The sequence below is a fragment of the Fistularia commersonii genome, chromosome 16 (genome assembly GCF_037954325.1).
Source record: "Fistularia commersonii isolate RoL2024-O1a breed Wild chromosome 16, RoL_Fcom_v1.0, whole genome shotgun sequence".
In the NCBI taxonomy this organism is placed as follows: Eukaryota; Metazoa; Chordata; class Actinopteri; order Syngnathiformes; family Fistulariidae; genus Fistularia; species Fistularia commersonii.
This window is the reverse complement of record NC_141299.1, coordinates 13,469,398-13,487,742: the sequence shown is the minus strand read 5'-3', so window position 1 is coordinate 13,487,742 and position 18,345 is coordinate 13,469,398. Positions and strand designations below refer to the sequence as shown.

Below are 18,345 nucleotides of genomic sequence, written 5' to 3'. Positions count from 1 at the left end.
GTGGAGTGCCCGCTACAGATCAGGAAGGTGTTCTGTAACTTTTATTCAGCAAAGAAAAGTCACCGAGACATTTTTAAACAATAGGTAGATCTTATCTCATTATCAGTTTACCGGTACATAAAAAATAGATTAAGTCATGCTTTTGACTGTTGACAGAAAAACTGAGCACTTATCTTGAATACTGTATATTGAAATCTGGGGATACTAAGTAATACAGTGTCCATCATTCTTTTATTTAAAAGCGTCAACTGGTTCAATAACCCTATATTCTGAGAAAGTGATGCAACCATCATGACTGCCATAAGGAGATTAACACCAATGTAAAGTTGCTGAAGATTGATATTGATACTGCAAGAGACAACTCAATTCATTTAATGGAACTGACTCCCTAATAAGTGGAGGTCAGACAGTTGGAAAGTAAGCCAATGGCAATATTGTTTCTGTGCAATATATTGTATTGGTGCATTCCCATCAGACAGGTTACATAAAGCTGTTTTCACAACATTTTTCTTCTTAGTTGCAGATAATGAACCAATGAAGGGGCACATGGTGAGATAGAACCATTACTGTAAAATACTGAATATATCAAACACCAAAAGGGCCATATTCAGTGGATTTCATTAGCTGGGACTGATACTGACAAGACTTAGAGAAAGCTGTGAGAAAAGTCAGTGAAGGAGATACGGCTAATATGATGATGAACTGTCATTATCATAATACCCTCCATAAAGAAACAAGTACCAATTTTTCGGATAGGTTACGATCCCCTGGGCCAATGTCACTGAATGCATTGGGGAAACAACTGATTCACAGCAGACTGAAACAAGAGAATAGGGAGGTCATTTCAAATGATGTTTTCCTTTGGGAAAAAAGATGTCATAGGCATAAAATGTAAATTAGTGAAGTTTCTCATAATCTCCTAATGGTCTTTACAATATTTTGATACTGATGTGTAAACCAGTATTACGGACAGGGTACTAGATATTGCACTATTTATTTTCTCTCTATCGCCCAGTCAGAGTCAAGTTTATTACATGTAATGTTTTCACGGCTTACTTAAAATGTCTCTCTTTATCCTTTAAAGCCAGTTCACATGTTTTCTATTCATATATTATCGTTCGTAGTATTAGTATTAGGAGTGCTAGAGAGCAGCCATAATAGTGTTATGTTAAACAGTTTAGGTGTGTGTCAGTATCTTTTTCCCAGCATTTTTGGATCAGTGCTCAGCTGTATTATTCATATTACAGATGTCTTTACTCATACACACATTACAGGCATACATGCATTAAATCTAGCTTAATGTATTATTTTGGAAAATAAACAATTCAATTATGAAACTACTTTAAAAAATAGTTTGGCAATCAAAGAAGACTATTAATTTTAGTAAGAGTTACTCTTGTTAAAGATAACTTTTACTCTTATAATTCGCCATTAATTTATTTGAGAACATCAGCTGAAGATTAATATATATGCAGTGAACACTGGATTGACTACTACATTGATGAGCCCATGTTCTTCAAAATTAAAGATGTAATGTGGCGTTGAGTTGAGGCTCAGGGATGTGCCATTAATATTTTCTGACAATAGAAATCTGGATAGACAGGATACACAGTATCATTATAGAGATTGTCACTGACAAAAAAACAAAATATGATCAAAGAAATCTATCTGACTGTATAAGTACTTTATTCCATCTTCCTTAAACTGTATTTTATGAAACATGGGCAGTCACTTATGGCAGTCATTTCTGATAGTCTGTTTTTTTTTTCTGAATTGGCTGGCCACTGTCATTTTCTCCTCTGCTTCTCTCCTTCTCCTGACAGATTGGGAAAAGGGTTGGAACAAGCCTGGAGCTGGAGGTATGATTGATGACACGCCTCCTCTGGTGCACTCTTCACTGCCGATACTCTCTTACACGGCTACACTTTCCAGCACTAATTGGGCAACCCTGTAACTCCCCTTCCAGTGTATGTGGGGTCTAGCTGTAAGGAAAAAAAGAAGAAAAAGAGAAAGAAAAAAAAAAACGCCCACTCAAAAGGTGTGTGAGCAGTACTCATCTAATTAAGCATTGCTCACAAGACCAACAAAATGTGATCATTACACAGTGGTCCTGTTCACACTGTCGTTCACATTGGCCAGAAATTAGGGTGGGCAACAAGAGCCATAAATATTGACAAGAGAGGGGAAGCTTTGGGGTTGTTTATGACAAAAGCCATTGACAACTTCTTGCAAGAAGGTGTCTACATGTTCAAATAATACATTATTAGAGGAATACGCAATGACAATAAAATCGATCGCAGACAAAGTACACCTGATATCCTTCAGATCTGTATTATGAGGCAAGATGCTATCTGTGCCTCGCATTGTATCTTCTGACTTCATTGAGGGTGACTTACATAACCTTTGATATGTATAATGTATTTATGAAGATGGATAATAACTGACACAATTCAGATTAAAAGCCTCATTCAAGGACAAGTCAGCAGTCTCCTCTGTGTCTGCATTTGAGCTGACAACCTCAGGATCATTAATCCATTTAGAGGGCTACAGCGGAGTAAACAGAAGGTTAGTGTCCTTTAGAAGTGTTTGCTAAACAGCAGAGCCTGTCCATATCATGAATTTATCTGCACTGCTCTGTAAGGCAGGCACAAGCAATTACAAGGCAAGTGACCCATATGGTTGAAGACATCCAATAACAGCTTGTATGTTACACGCTTTCCAATAAAGGACACGGGTTCAGAAATCATATATGTGCACTGTGGGATCAGAACAATTGGTGAGCAGGTAGAAAAGTTTCAAAAACACAAAATTGTTCATTATTTTTATACCTTTACCAAACCATGTAAAAAGCCCCTTGAGATCAAATATCTCTTTAACAAGGTGACTTGGCCAAGATAGCAAGTAGTATAGAAAAACACTCTAACAGCAAGGCAAGAGCTTAAATACAGACAGGGCAAGGGATCATAGAAATATATATTGTCCAACTGATTTAAATTAAAGGTCCTTCAAAGTAAACAGAGTGCACCCCTAAATATGATCATATCATTAAAACAAATCCAATCATCCACTGGGGCCATTTAGCAGTTAAAATTCTATACCTTTACAATTGTATCAATATGCATACACAACTTGCACCCCCACCCATCCAGTTTCCATCACTTTTTTGACAGTAATGTTGAAGTGTTTCTCTGTCCCTAGACTGTAAAATTAGGACCTGTCATTTCTTCAGTGGGAGTATAAACCTGGAAAGGCTTCAGCATGTCTCATCCAAAAGACTAGTATGAATGAAGATTGAAGTGGAGGTAAAGATAATATGCACAGAGACCTTCGAATTTACTCTCTGACTAAACTCTTATCTGGGCTTAAGCAGGCACTTCTAAGGAAAAACCAAGAACTTTACAAAGCTGCCTTTTCTTTGACGTACTGTCTCGTAAATTATCTCTTTTGGAAACCATTCATGTTCACTGATGTGTTTATTCTTATTCTGTTTTTTATCTCTGCAACGGAACGCAAGCCTGAATAATTCATGCAACTGTGCACAATACCCAACACATAATTAATCATGAATTAAATGTGTGTTTGATCACATATATCTATCTGAAATTTTATGCATTCATATCGAAGTTTTTATTAATCCTTAAACCAGCAGCTCACCTGGCATGAGAGGGGGCAGGTCAAGGCGAGTGTCCATATGAAATGCTATGAGCATAAATTTAATGTGAAAATATCCAGATTGGCAGTAGAAGTACAATTAGATGTTCACTTGACAAAATCATGATGCAGTATAAAATGAATAAAATGTAATAATACACAAAACTATACTTTGGTATGTTTAATAATGCAGGTTTATGGTTGTGGGACTTGTAAAAAAAAAAAAAAGATTATCTTAAGTCGTTGTGCGCTCAAACTTGAGAACTCGTTCACCTGACGCATCCTAGATTATTCTATTTTTTTATTCATTCCCATGTTGTGTATTTCATACAATCGCAGTAAACCCTAGACTAATCGATCACAGAACCACTAATATAGACACCAGTCACTCTGGGCAGTTTAGAGTTCCATTAATCTGCTGCATGAGGAAGCTGAGAAAACCCAGGCAGAGGGGGGATATGCAAACTCTATATGGTCATAATCAAAACAAGGCTTTTGTTGTTAAGCAGCAGCACTAACCAATGTACCACTGTGCTACAATTGTCTATTTATTTGGCAATTATAAAATTGGCCGGACACAGCATAGGTTATTATATGTGCCAGACGTTCCTTATGCATCTTTTTTGAAGATGTATACTACATGAATTTCAATTTGTACCGGGAATTTACTTTCTAACAAATTCAAAATCAGAGCAAGCTTTTAACACCTACACAAAACATTGTTCAATACACATCACACAGACCAAATGCAAATGTTCTCCTTGAGTCAGGCGTATATTACTTGCTTAAGGGACTGAAAGGCAGACATGTGAGTTACTGAAATGCATTGTTAGGAGAGGGGCAGGATTACCCCATTTATGTTCCTCATCTACTGTATATACTTTTTTAGGGCAGAGCTATCAGTTTTTCAGCAACAATAGGTTTATCCTCAGACTGCATTTCATCACACTGACAATATTAACTTCCTTTTTTCTATGATTTTCTTGCTTCTTTTCTCCCTTCTCTACCTTTGCCGTTGACAAATCTAAGGTGCATCAGTGCCATGAGTTATTTATTTACTGGACCCTTGTTGATTTTTGTTTGTTATATTCTTTTTTGAGTCTATTATATTCTTTTTTGAGCTTTGAATTTTTTCTCACAACATTATTTGTCAACATTAATTTGAAACACTATTTGAAACAATATACGAGGCACACCATGGAATGATAGTAGTAAGTAGTTGTGTGAGAATTTAGTAGTAACTACACAGTTTAATGTAAGAACCACTCAAACAGAGAGTCATCTAACAAGCAACATATGAAAAAAAAATTACTTTTTTCCCCCCTGGCTAAAGCAAGCACTACTCATGCATACTTTTCTCACAAGCAAACTTAATTACATTGTAGATTTCTACTTCAAACCTTCGACTACATTTGGGCACAGACCAGGTAGTCATTGAAATTTAGGAGTATGGCCAATAGTTTGAATGATATTTAGAAATGACTTCCCTCTATAATTTTTGACTTTATGTTCATTATTTGGCATACATGATTTCTAAATCTTGATTAGAGCAGGGGTTTCCAATTCTTAATTCAGCTTTGTCTGTGAATGAGTATTTCATTGGGGTGAATCCTGCAGGAGCAGAACTTGATCAAAACAATGTGTTCATTTTTTTACCGAGTCACAGAATTTGTACAGGATTTTTTTTGTGCTTATTCCTGTGGTAAGTATTTAATTTGAGACCTCTCCATGTTTGTGATTGTTAATTGGAAGCCAACACTGCCACTTTTATGTTAACAGGCTTACAACTAGATTGAGACACTGTGGATTCAGATTACACTTTATAACCACAATTGCACCGGTTTGGTTTCATCCAGACCTTGTAAGAGATGCAGGATATGTTCAAATAACTTCTAAAATCAGGCGTCTGGTCAGATTCTCAGTCTTGTTTGCTCTACTGATTTGTGTTTCAGATATCTATTCCAATTTTGTGAGCCTTGCTGTATCCATCTTCGATCTCCTGAGTCAATTTTTGATTTGGGAAATAAATCTGCAGTTATTTGGTTCCTGCCAGCCTCGGCTGCTCCATTCATGTGGATCCACCTGCCTCAATTCACCTTTAACAACAAAAAGCCAAAATGAAAAACAATGTCAACATGATTTAAATCTGTGCATTAATGTTTTTCAGTTAAAGAGGACCCTTTATTCTGTTCAAAAAATGTAAGCTCCCATTCCAGTGTTTCCAGACATCTCTACTTGAAATGGGAACGGTTTTATTTCAATTCTCTGTTTTTCTGGTGTCAGGAAGAATTTCGCTTTTCAGTACATTAGCATTTCTTACACATCTGACTGAAAGACTAGAAAACAACGTATTGTGTAAGCCAGGGATCCAACTGTTTCAGGAACCACCTCCCACTTGTGTTACAGTGGCATCGGCATTGATGCCAGGTTTCCTCATATTATAACATAATAAAGCATCTGGCTTAGATATTCTCCAAAGTAATCCAGGATATGCCACTAAAGTCATTCAAAACAGCACCTGTTTCCACATGTAGCTCTGCCTGTGATTGTAGATATGGAATCAGACAGAACAAACCTCACAAACACTACGCTGCAGTTTTGTTTTGTTTTGCTTTTCTTTTGAACTTTCTGTATGGCCCTGGGGTGGCCATGAAAACAATGATGACAGGATTATCCTCTTTAGGCTTTGGAAAGACTACCATTTGGAAACGGCATTGGCAAAAACAAGGTTGAATGTTTTGAACTGAGAGTTACACTCGCACTGTGCAGGGAAGAGGCAGCCGGGGCATTGTGCTGGAATCAAAGACAGTGCCTGGATTGGGGTTTGCGGCTGAAAGACTTGGCCCACACGTTTCTATCCAAGACAACTAGCTGTTTTAGCGAATCCTGAAGATACTGTGGAAGCTCAAAAGTGATTGCACGCCTCAGGGATATTCTGAATACAGTAAGATGAAATAGTGCAATATGCATGAACATTTTAGCATGACAGAGGTATGGTAACCACATTTACCATATTATCAAACATTTCATTTGTAGTTCCTTCAGCTAGATTCTAATTAGCTTGGAGCTGCAATTCCCCTTTCATGTTGCTGACAGTGTATGAAAACAAGAAAAGGAGCTTTAATTCACAACATACAACCTTGCTCAGGTTTGTTCCAGGGTGTTGTGTAAAATTGCCCTGTCTACATAAAGGATTTCAGATCATGCGTGTTTCTTGACAAGACATGAATGCGCTCAACTTCATCCAGACAAAAAGACAGCTTCCTGACTTTTTTGCTTAAATAAAGATGGGCAGGACTGACAATAATTATTGCAGAAGAATGGAGAAATGAATTCTCTCTATTTTACCACCTTTACAGTTTACCACATAATATACATCCAGACACCTTTTCAATACCATGACCGGGGTCAGGGTTGCTGAGATTGTCAGAATGGTGTCTTTCCATCAAAAAGGCTAACCACTCTGAGATAAATCATACAGTTTTGATACTCAAAACAAATGATTGGGTATGTAGTATTCATAAACGAGCAACAACGAGTGTGAGATAGTTGCTCTGAGAGAACAAGGATGACAGCTACCACAAAAACAAATCTGGTAAAGAGAGGGCTTTCTCTAAGATATGTTACAAATATAAATCAACAATACAGTTGATACAGAGAATAGTACTTGCCAATGTAAACACAGAATGCATAGCATGTATAAAACAGCAACTTTCTCTGATACAAATGGTAACTTTTTGCTCGACGGTTGTAATACGTATGTAAAGATATCAGCTCCCTGCCCCCCGCCTGGAGGGACCGACAACTGAAACCAGGCCTCAGCGATTGACGCCCCATCCTCAGCCCAGGTGACCTTACAGACGTCTTGTGTTTTACACAATGTACACATTAGCCTTACATTTTCCTATTCGGGTGAGTTCCTGGATTATGTACATCTGTTCCCTATACTAAGCACATATAAAAAAAGCACACATTGACATGACAACTTAGATGATGCAAATAACTCAACTTAACGTAACATACCCCATCAACTTGGACCAAAGCCCAACACCAGCAGTTTTGTACCAGAAACTCCCCACAGTCAATCAGAACTGAGAAAGCCTCTCAGATAATAGACGAAACATTTTCAAGAAGAAAAACTAACTCCAGTTGCCAAAATATGATTTGACAACATTTGGCAGTAACTTGGATGACTGATAGCCTTCACTTAAACATAATTTAAATGATGGTACATCTGACAACGACATCAAAATATTGTGAGTTGCACACTACGCTGCACTTAATGTATTAGTTGCACTGCCAATACCGTTCATATTTATAAGAATGTTTCCACTATTTATTTATTGTCAATAAAATCCAAATGCGCAGCGGACAGCAAAGTAAGAATTCCATTCCACAGGGAAGCACATTTCCACACTGTACAAATGACAATAAACACTTTGAATCTTGAAAAAAAGCATTCAACTATCTGAAAAGCTATATATATATATAAATTGAGATATTTATTGTGGCAGTAAGACAGCTTCTGTACACATTACTGCTAACATGTCATTGAACAACAAAGATCTGGGGCATTTTTAAAATCACACACCACTAACCTTTATAATTGATGAAAGAGTTCTCTCTCTGGGAAGGATAAGTCAATTGCTGAGGAGACAGTTTTAAACTCTAAACGAATGTCACTGTATTTGGTTGTGTTTCATTAGATTACAGTGGCAAGACATTATTGCTATGGGTGTAAAATAAGTTTGTCATTATAATTATTATTATTATCATTATTCTTATCATCATCACAATGATGCAAGGAGACTGTACAGCGGGAATCCAAAAAAGCACATTTATTCTCACAGACAAATTTTACTGCAGTTCATTTAAACATTTTTAGCAAACATGTTTTAATGTCACCACTACTAAAAAACAAGTGAAAAAAGCTTCAAATTATACTACATTTACTTCATCTACACTCTGGAGGGTGTGAATAAATCAGTTTTCCAAACAAGGCTTTTATTAACTCTGTGCTGCATGACACCGTTATGTTAACTTCTCACCAACTGGAGAACATATGTAGCACTATTCTCAGTCATATTGATTAGCCCCGCTGCCTCTCTGTCCATTTACTAATAATTACCAATGCAGACTATCCAATTACTTGGCTCTGACAAACATTTATAGAAGTCTGAAAACCACACTCATTATGCAGATGACAAAAAACCTGCATAGAGTGACTCCAATTAAAATTCTTAAGCCATGCCAACATAGGACCAAATGAATTATGCCAATACATGCCTTCGTCCGCTACAAAAGTTTCAAATCAATTTTGAAAAGCCAGCCATCGAGCACCAATGAATCATTGGATAATTGAATGATCAACTAATACCCAATATTTTTCACAATTAGACAATTATATTGATTAACAATCGGATAAAATCCAACAGGAAATAAGAGGGAGGTGTATATGAACACTATAAATGTCCTAGCATTGTTGGAATCACCGTGATGAATCCAACCACAGTAGATGTTGAAATGTACTACATTTATAAGAATACCACTAACTGCAAGTCATATCTTAAGAAAGTAGCAGTTTGTGTGTGTCATATTATATTTTTTTGGAATACATAGTCACTAACGGGGATCAACATCTAATGGGCATCACTCATCTCAGCTTTGCTTCAGATAATCCTAATTTCATGGAACCAACAACTATGCTGTTCTTAATGAAACATAATAATGCAAATTCAAGAAGAAAGATCGGGATATCTGAAGTCAAATCCCAGTTGCGATTCTTAATTTATTGAGAGGTATTACTAATACAACTATGTGACAACTATTCAGATTCGGAGGTGCTCAAATTATAAGACCTCCTACAATTTCTTTTAAGGGGCATAACAAATGAAAACTATTTTCCCCTTACCCTTTTCTGTACATTTTGAAAGTAATTTGGATGGAAACCTCTACTTTCACCTCTACTTTCACTGTTCCCACTCTGTAATTTTAGTGATCTAAGTACAATAATAACATGCTTTACAACCAAGCATATAGGCTCCTACCCTAAAAGCATTTCTATTTAAGCTTTAATTCACAGAGACACGCATTCACTTCATTGTGAATTGAAATAAATTAGAACAAAAATGGCAGATTTTAGAAGAACATTGCTCTGACTTGATTGAAAAATTATGACCTTAGATATGGTTCATTTCAAATCGGTTTACTATGCGCAAATTCGCCTTTAATGTATTTTTAGATTGCGGCATGAAAACAATATTGGGTCAGCAAATCACAGCAGAAAGCCAGAGAGAGGCAGCAAGCTGCATCATCCAACACTATCTTGGGTATTATCCACTTGTTTAAGTTGGAATAGAAAATAAATGAATAAATAAATATAGGTTTACAAATTCAATGAATACCTTACCAACTTTAAGGCTAAAGATGGACAACACCAAGGAATGGGACCGACAAGGCCAGGATCTCGACAAAGTGCTAGAAGCCACACTAGCAGGGACAGCTGAGCAGAACGTCATTACCCTCACAACAATAACATACAATCTTGCAAGGGAGTGGTTGGGATTGGATAGGAAGAAGGTTAACGTCAAGACTGGACACCAACCAAGCAGAAAAGAAAGAGAAATCTATCGCTTAAAGGAAGAAATCAAGACGGTCAACAAGCAATTCAAAAGAGCACCGCGTAATGAAAGGGGAGGCATCGGGGACCTGATGAGGTAACTCCAGGAACGCCTCTGCAGACTCCGAAGAGCAGAAGGCGCTCAGGAAATCAGGAAGGATAGGGAAAACAAAAAAAACCCAGTTCACCAAAGATCCCTTACGATTCATTCCCGATCCTATCCATCCTCGTTACTCCCAAAGAGAACCTCAACATCTTCACCTCTGTGACTTCCAGCTTTGCCTCACATATCTCCTTTCCAGAGCATATCTCCACTTCTCTAGATTTTCCTCAACCTGTTCCCTGCTCTCACGATGGATCACAATGTCATCTGCAAACATCATGGTCCATGGAGATTTCTGTATAACCCCATCTGTCAGTCTGTCCATCACCACTGCAAACAAGAAGGAGCTCAGAGCTGATCCCTGATGAAGTCCCACCTCCACCTTGAACTTGTCCGTAACACCTAAAGCACACCTCCCCAATGTGTCACAGCTGGCATACATGTCCTGCACCAGTCTACCATACTTCTCTGCAACTCCAGACTTCCTCATACAATACCAGAGTTCCTCTCCCGGCACCCTGTCCTATGCTTTTTTTCTAGGTCTACAAAACCACAATGCAGCTCCCTCTGACCTTCTCTGTACTTCTCTATTAGCGTTCTCAAAGCAAATACTGTATCTGAAGCGATACTGCTGCTCACAAAGGTGGACTTTTGCTCTCAGTCTAGTGTCCACTACTTTTTCCCATAACTTTATTGGATGGTTCATCAACTTTATCCCTCTATAGGTGCCACACTTCTGCAAAAGCCCCTTATTCTTAAAAATGCCCATTATCTCTCTTCTTCTAAATTCCTCAGACATCCTTTCACTGAGATCCCGTTAAATAATCTGGCCAGAAACTCTACCGCTGCCCCTCCTAGACACTTCATTACCTCCACAGGATTATCATCAGAACCCACTACCTGTGCACTGTTCATTGTCTTCAGCGCTTCCTCACTTCACTTTTAGTAATCTCTGCTACTTTGTGGTCTACAACAGTCACCCCTTCTACCCTTGCCTCTCTTTCATTTTCCTCATTCATCAGCTCTTCAAAGTACTCTTTCCATCTTCCCATCACTCTTCTAGCCTCTGTCAATACATTTACTCTCTATCCCAGACCTGCTGTACATCTTTTCCAACTCTATCTCTCAGTTTTGCCAAACTGAATAAATCTCTCTCCATCCTTACTGTCCAACCAAGCATACAAGTCATCATATGCTCTTTTTCATACCTTTGCTACTTCTGTATTTACCTCACGCTGTATCTCCCTGTACTCCTGTCTGTTTTCTTCAGTCCCTCAGTGTCCCAATTCTTCTTTGCGAACTACTTTCTCTGTATATACTGTACATCTGCACTTCCTCATTCCACCACAAAGTCTCGTTATCTACTTTCCTTCCAGAAGACACACCAAGTACCCTCCTACCTGTCTCTCTGATCACATTAGCTGTAGTTGTCCAGTCACCTGGAAGCTCTCCCTGACCACCAAGAGCCTTTCTCAACTCCTCCCTGAAAACCATACAACACTCCACCCTTTTCAGCTTCTACCACTTTGTCCTCTGCTCTGCCTTTGTCCTCTTGATCTTCCTTGTCACCAGAGTCATCCTACAAACCACCATCCTATGCTGTCTCGCTACAATCTCACCGCTACTTTGCAGTCACTGATCTCTTTCAAATGACCTCATTTATACAAGATGTGGTCTACCTGTGTGATCCTTCCTCCTCTCTCATTAGTAACCTTATGTTCCTGTCTATTTTGGAAAAAAAAGTGTTCATGACAGCCATTTCCATCCTTTTGTAAAGTTTACCACCATCTGTCCCGCTGCTTTCCTATCCTGGATACCGAACTTGCCCATCACTACTTCATCACCCCTACAGCCTGAACCAACATGTTCACTGAAGTCTGCACCAATTACCACTCTCTTATCTCTAGTGACATTCTGCATCACTTCATCTACCTCATTCCAGAACTACTTCTCCTCCAGCTCTCATCTCACCTGTGGGACTAACAACATTGAGCATCTCACCTTCAGACTCATAAGTCTATCGGACATTATTTTCACCTCCAGAACATTCCTCACAAACTCCTCCTTCAAGATAACGCCGACTCCATCTCTCTTCCTGTCAGTACCATGATAGTACAACTTAAAAGCTGCTCCTGAGCTTCTGACCTTACGACCTTTCCACCTGGTCTTCTGGACACACTGTATTTCCACCTTCCTTCTCTGCATCATGTCAACCAACTCTACCGTTTCCTGTCGTCATCCCCAATATTCACAGCCCCTAACTCTCAGTCCCACAGTCTTGCTTTTCCCCTTCTCTCTCTGCTTCTGAACATTTTTGCCTCCTCTCCTTCGACCCACAGTAGCCCAATTTCCACTGGTACCAAGTAGGTTATTGGCGCAAATGACAGTTTTTGTTAACACAAGCCTCTACCGATCCGGTACAAGATTCTTAGGTTCAATTCACATATTTGGTTTTGGCACAGGTTTTACGCCAGATGCCCTTCCTAACGCAACCCACTTCATTTATCCAGGCTCGGGTCCAGCTCAGGGAGACATTAGCCTGTGCCCCTCTGAGGCTGCGTTAAGAGGGGACATCATGTAGCATTGTTAAAAAATCATGCAGTTTTCTTAAAAAAAGAAGCCTGATTTTTAAGAGGCCACATCAGAAAAGGTTCCTTGGATTACAAAAGTGAACAGTTAAAAAAGGGTCAAAAATTCTGACCTGTAGTCAATAATGTCATGTTTGAAGAGGTAAAAATAAACAGCCATCTGTATGTCACAGACTTATCCCACAACAGTTTTAGCCACTTGACAGGTTCTTCAAACTGAGGAAATTCAGAAACAATAAGAATATTTAGAAGGCTGTTTTTTTAGGTTTGACTTACGGAATTACATGGACGACTGTTTACATTTCAGAGGATTTCAGTTTTTCATCCTTTCAGCAATTAGATGAATTACAGTTTCCAAAAAGTCAAAGCAATCTGATAACGGATACTGTAAGTGAGGTTGTAGGGAGGTCTTCAAGGAGGTAGAAAAAAAATTATCTCTCTTTGCGTTACAGTTTTGAATTGTGCTTGTAAAAGCATACACGACAAATAGATGCCACAGTGATCAGTGTGATGAATACTGTAGAAGCCCAGCACAACAACCACGAGGCAACTTTTAACACAAGCAAATGGCATATTCTATTGCCAGTCTTCAAAAGTTTAAAGGGATCAGCTAAAATATAATAGAAGGAAGCAAGTTTACAAGTGTCTATGGATGGATGGTTCCATCTGGACATCACCACTCAGCAATATCCCTGCCCTGACACCCAGTATCTTGCACCACGTTGCTGTCTAATAATTCGTAAAACATAATGGTCGAGTGACGATTCCGACAATAGATCTTGGAGACATGGACACCTGGATGAGACCAAAAACTGCAAAACAGAGCCGCACAGTGCGAGCAGCAACAATAATCACATTAAGCATGCTGTTAAGAAAACAGGACAGAAACACATGACGATTTTACTATTTAATTTTACAGTGACAGACTCCGATGCCTTCCAGATGTGTTATGAAATGTAACCCAGGTTTTCCAGTGCATTAAACAGCACATATTCAGAAGACAGCTGATGCGTTCAGGGCTCTTGATAGTCGCAAAATTTCAAACAAAGCTGCTGAAGATGATGTATCCTCATACTTTTTTTTTCAAGTAAAAAGATGTTGAGGCCTCATTAAAAAAAGCAAACTTAAATGCCAAAAGAGAACAGAGTGTTTCTAATCAATGGTTACAGACAGAAAATAACTTTTTATTTTCCAAATTGTGTCTCGTGGAGGGTGAAAAGTCACTTAATATTCCTCTTTTCTACTTGAGCAGAATCTGTGCTGAGGGCGGACGCCAAACCATTTAAGGTAGATGCTGTCAACCACACAAATGCTAATAGTAAGTGCCAAGACCTTTCAGACTGGAGAACAATGATACATGAGGTTTTGTCTTGAATAAGGATTTTTAAAAAAATAGCCTAATTTCAATCATGGACAGCCAGGAAAGATTTCCATCAAATGGTCTGTTGACTCGAAACAGTGCTTTCAAATTAATAAAAAATAACAGACTAAAACAAGTGACAGGTCAGTTTTACCAAACTAGAAAATAAGGTTTTTTGTTTTTAGCAACGCTTCAAAGGCTCCACATTGTACCAAGTAAGCTATAATCACTCTGCTGAAGAAGACAATACGAGTACAGAACAACAATATAAAAATCACCATACTTTAAAATCAACAAAACTGCATATATGTGTTCATTACTTATGCTTAAGATTTCATGCTGTTCACACCAAATTTATAGACACTCGCCATTACAGCTGCTTATCCATGTGGAAGAAGCTGCCACTGATACCATGTGTTTCCTGACAGCATAGGGAGCTGTCTTTTCATCTGGCTGTCCCCCTCAAATTCACAAGCAGATGAGTCAGAAGGTTTATTCAACTGAATCCAAATGGCATGAAACCTGAAAAAGGGATGGCTTAGGAAGGAATGCATGGCTGTTCTTATCAATGTACTTCACCCCTATGAAATATCACTGATCTCTCCTGCCATGGGTTACAAATGCAGAATTTGTTAACAACTTAGATCCCCCAAGTTTCTGCAGAGTCATTGGGTAAACTATGTCTCATCAACAAAGGGCTGAGTTTTTAGATATTCTGACTCGATTAAAAAGGTGATGATTCACATGCGGGCCATTCGTCACCTAAGGAAGCTCAAATCATTTAATTGATATGGGCCCGCTGTCCAGCACGAATCAGAGCGGCAGTACTGCAGCACTGAGAATTGAATAGATGGGAGAAATTAACATGTAACAGTGGATGCACCTCACAGGATTGACTCCATAATCCAGTGGCAGTGACTAATTGCATGCTTCTGGGTTTGTCAGAATTAAAGACCACTCACGTTTTTCTAAAGCCAGCAATGAGTTTTTAGGCCCCACAAAATTGTCCTCTAACATTTAGGGGTCTTGAATACTCAAGAACCAGGTACAATTCTGTGTACTGAGCTCCCTAATGAAATGGTTCCCACTTTGATGCCTGGCTCTGAGGACCTGCGGAAAGTGTGGATGATAAAAACTTGGTTCGCCTGTGGTTTTAAAAAAAATGACTGGAACAGGGCAGATTCAACGTTTCCATCAGACCCAGAACAGAGAAGCAAATTAAGCAATTTAAAATGCTTGAAATTTCCATTGGGTCAAGTACAAGTGATACAAAGTGAGGACTTCACATGAGTTAAACATATGAATAAGAAACAAATAAACTAAAAAGAACAGTCCACTGAAAGCACATTGAAAAAATTGTTCTGTTTTTTTTTTTTTTCTATCCATCTCATGGATTCCAAATTCCTATTTACTGAGTTAATGACCCAAATGTGAACATTGTTGACTTTTTTTCAAGGGAGGAATGCAACTTGTTTATTGAGCTCATTCATAGCACAGCGTTAATCTCTTGTCCAATAAACCATCAGGATTCTGGCAAAGCTTTAGTCACTATTCACAGCCACCCCAGATTGACACCAGGGAATTAGACACACACTCTCTCTCTCTCTCTCTCGAGAAACAATCAAGAGGTGGAAGTCTGTTTGATGGGATGGTCCTTGGACATGAGGGACCGCGTTAAAAATAGAGAGAACCCCTTTTCTATTGCCAAGGTAATTTGGGGGAGAAAAACACTGCGCTTGTTGTGTTAACACAACTATAATTTCCATATTGTACTGATTAAAACCTTGAGATGTGGCAACACTTTAAATATCATCCATGAAACATTGACTACAAGCAGTTCTGTGTGCAACTTCAGACAGATAAGATGCTCTGCAGTAAGTACCAATGCAAATTTATAAAGCTGAAGGTGCAGTCCACACAGCAGATGTTTGATATTGTTAGAACAAGGCATTATTGCAAGTCTCCTTCAAACTTGAATTATTGTCCAAAGAGTAATATGCTACATGAGATGCTGTTTTATGTGTCTGGAGATGTTTTGGAACAAGTATAGACATTCTCAAACTTTGGTGATTAGGTGGAAAAAACGTGCGTGGCAGGGCGGTCTCTTTATTTGGGGTGCACTGATTGTACAAATAACAGCAAAGCAGGTGATTTCGAATCCACAGCATGGATGAGGGTTTGCACTGTGTACACAGCAACACACTGTATTGCCTTGGAGACATTGTGGGTGTCATGAGTGTAGAAGAAAAACATTCCATGACTAATGATTTTTTCAACTGCAATATAAAAATGATGAAAACCTTCCAAGGGCCAAACTTTGTCATGCTCAGAACATCCCGGATGAACGCGCTTTAACTCGGCGGTATCGAGAACATTTCAAGCACTGCTCGGGATTCTTGATAAGATGAAGGGTTAGTAATTTATGAAATTTTAGATGAATGCATAGCACCAGTTGTGTAATGTTAATGCGTCTAGAAAGTTTAATGAATAGATAGAATTCGTAACCAGGTTAATCCTGAGATTGCAAGCGGGTAAGACTAAAAACTCTTAAGGGATTTTTTTTTTTTGACAATTGCATGGTCAGGTTTTTTTTTTTTTTTTTTTTTTAAACAGGAAAGAGAAAGTGAGATTTAAAACAACTCTGTGACACTTCTGGTGACAGTTAGGTTTGCCATGATGGTGTTAGATGGTCCTCACCACGCCCAGACAGCTGCTCCATGTCATACCTGTGCAGCTGCCCGGAGGATGTAGGAGAGACTTGAGTCACAACTAGACTCTGGTTTAGAAGTGACCACACAAACATCCCTCAACCTCGATTTATAAATGCGCCACAGCAAAACTGAGTCCAAAAAAAAAAAAAAAATGGCCACGTCTAAAAACGAACACGATAGTGTCAACGAATTAAACCGAGGCGACTGCATCCTACCGAAGCGCACACGATGTGACATCCCGGCGCCTCGTAAAGTTTGCGGCGGGCGAGCAGGTAAGCTAACTCGGGCTGGAAGCAGAAGCAACGTCCGCTCCCCCCCCCTCCTCGGTTCCTGCCCCCAGCGGAGGGAAAACAGGGATGGAGGGAAAACGACCCTTTGTGTGCGTGTGTTTGTGTGTGTGTGTGTGTGAGTGTGTGTTTATCATCGGCTGTAACACACACACACACACCCGCCCGCCTCATCCCGCCATGTGAAAACTGTTTTCGAAACATGTATGTTAGCAACAAGAAATCCTGGAAAGTGGAAAGGAGCCGGAGCGGTTAGGGGGGAACAAGTTAAAGTTGTGTTAGCGTCTCCGCGTCTCTTTTCTTACCTCAGCAGAGCCGTGTCGCCTTGCCTGCTGACCACGCTTTCCACCGAGGAGTAGTCCACAGTTTGTCCGGCGGGCAAACAGGACGGCAGGAAGCAGCACAAGCTGAGAACGATCGCAGTTAGCCACTGACCAGAAACACAGGCGTCCGGCGCCGCAATCATTGTGTCCATCACGGCTGTGTGTCGTTGTCGCTCTTTTCCCCCCAAAATCTTCCGCTCTCGAAAAAAGCGATTGACGTTTGAGGGCCACAAAAAAAAGAAGGGTAGGGAAGAGGAGGAAGGGGTGGGGGGGGGGAGAGAGATAATTTAAAAAAAAAAAAAAAAAACCTGCGACTGACGCTTTATCTCCACACTTTTCCTCCTCGCAGCTCCGTGCAGAAATTGACAGCCGTATAGTTTCCCCAGTTTTGTTTTGCTTTGTTTTTTTTTTTTTCTTTTTTTTTTTCTCTTTGCTGAATGTGGAGCGTAGTGCGCGGGGTAGCGTACTCTCCAGTGACTTGCACACCATCTAGTGAGGAACTGTGATGTAAAATGGGAGCAGACCTAGAAGCAGACAACCCCCAGGCTCTGATCCTGTTGCCATGCGGCCGTTTCCCGGGCAACCCGTTCCCAGTGGCTCGTTGATGGAGCAGAGAGACTGGTAGGTATTGATACAGCCCGGGAGCTGTTAAGAGATATCGACAAGACAACAAGCTCAGTTTAAGGAAAATGAATAATCCAAG

General features: G+C 39.4%; 1 protein-coding gene across 2 annotated transcripts in view; it reads right to left on the bottom strand.

The window, feature by feature from the left end:
* negr1 (neuronal growth regulator 1) overlaps positions 1 to 17,960 on the bottom strand; it is a 148,914-nt gene extending 130,954 nt beyond the window's left edge. The window contains exon 1 of one of the 2 annotated variants that reach the window (XM_086161591.1): positions 17,625 to 17,960. In XM_086161591.1, coding sequence (XP_086017717.1) covers positions 17,625 to 17,794 — 170 coding nt within the window. In that variant the 5' untranslated portion in view covers positions 17,795 to 17,960. The remainder of the gene's footprint in view (positions 1 to 17,624) is intronic. The other variant, XM_086161592.1, reaches the window with a different exon arrangement.
* Positions 17,961 to 18,345: the final 385 nt, after the last annotated feature.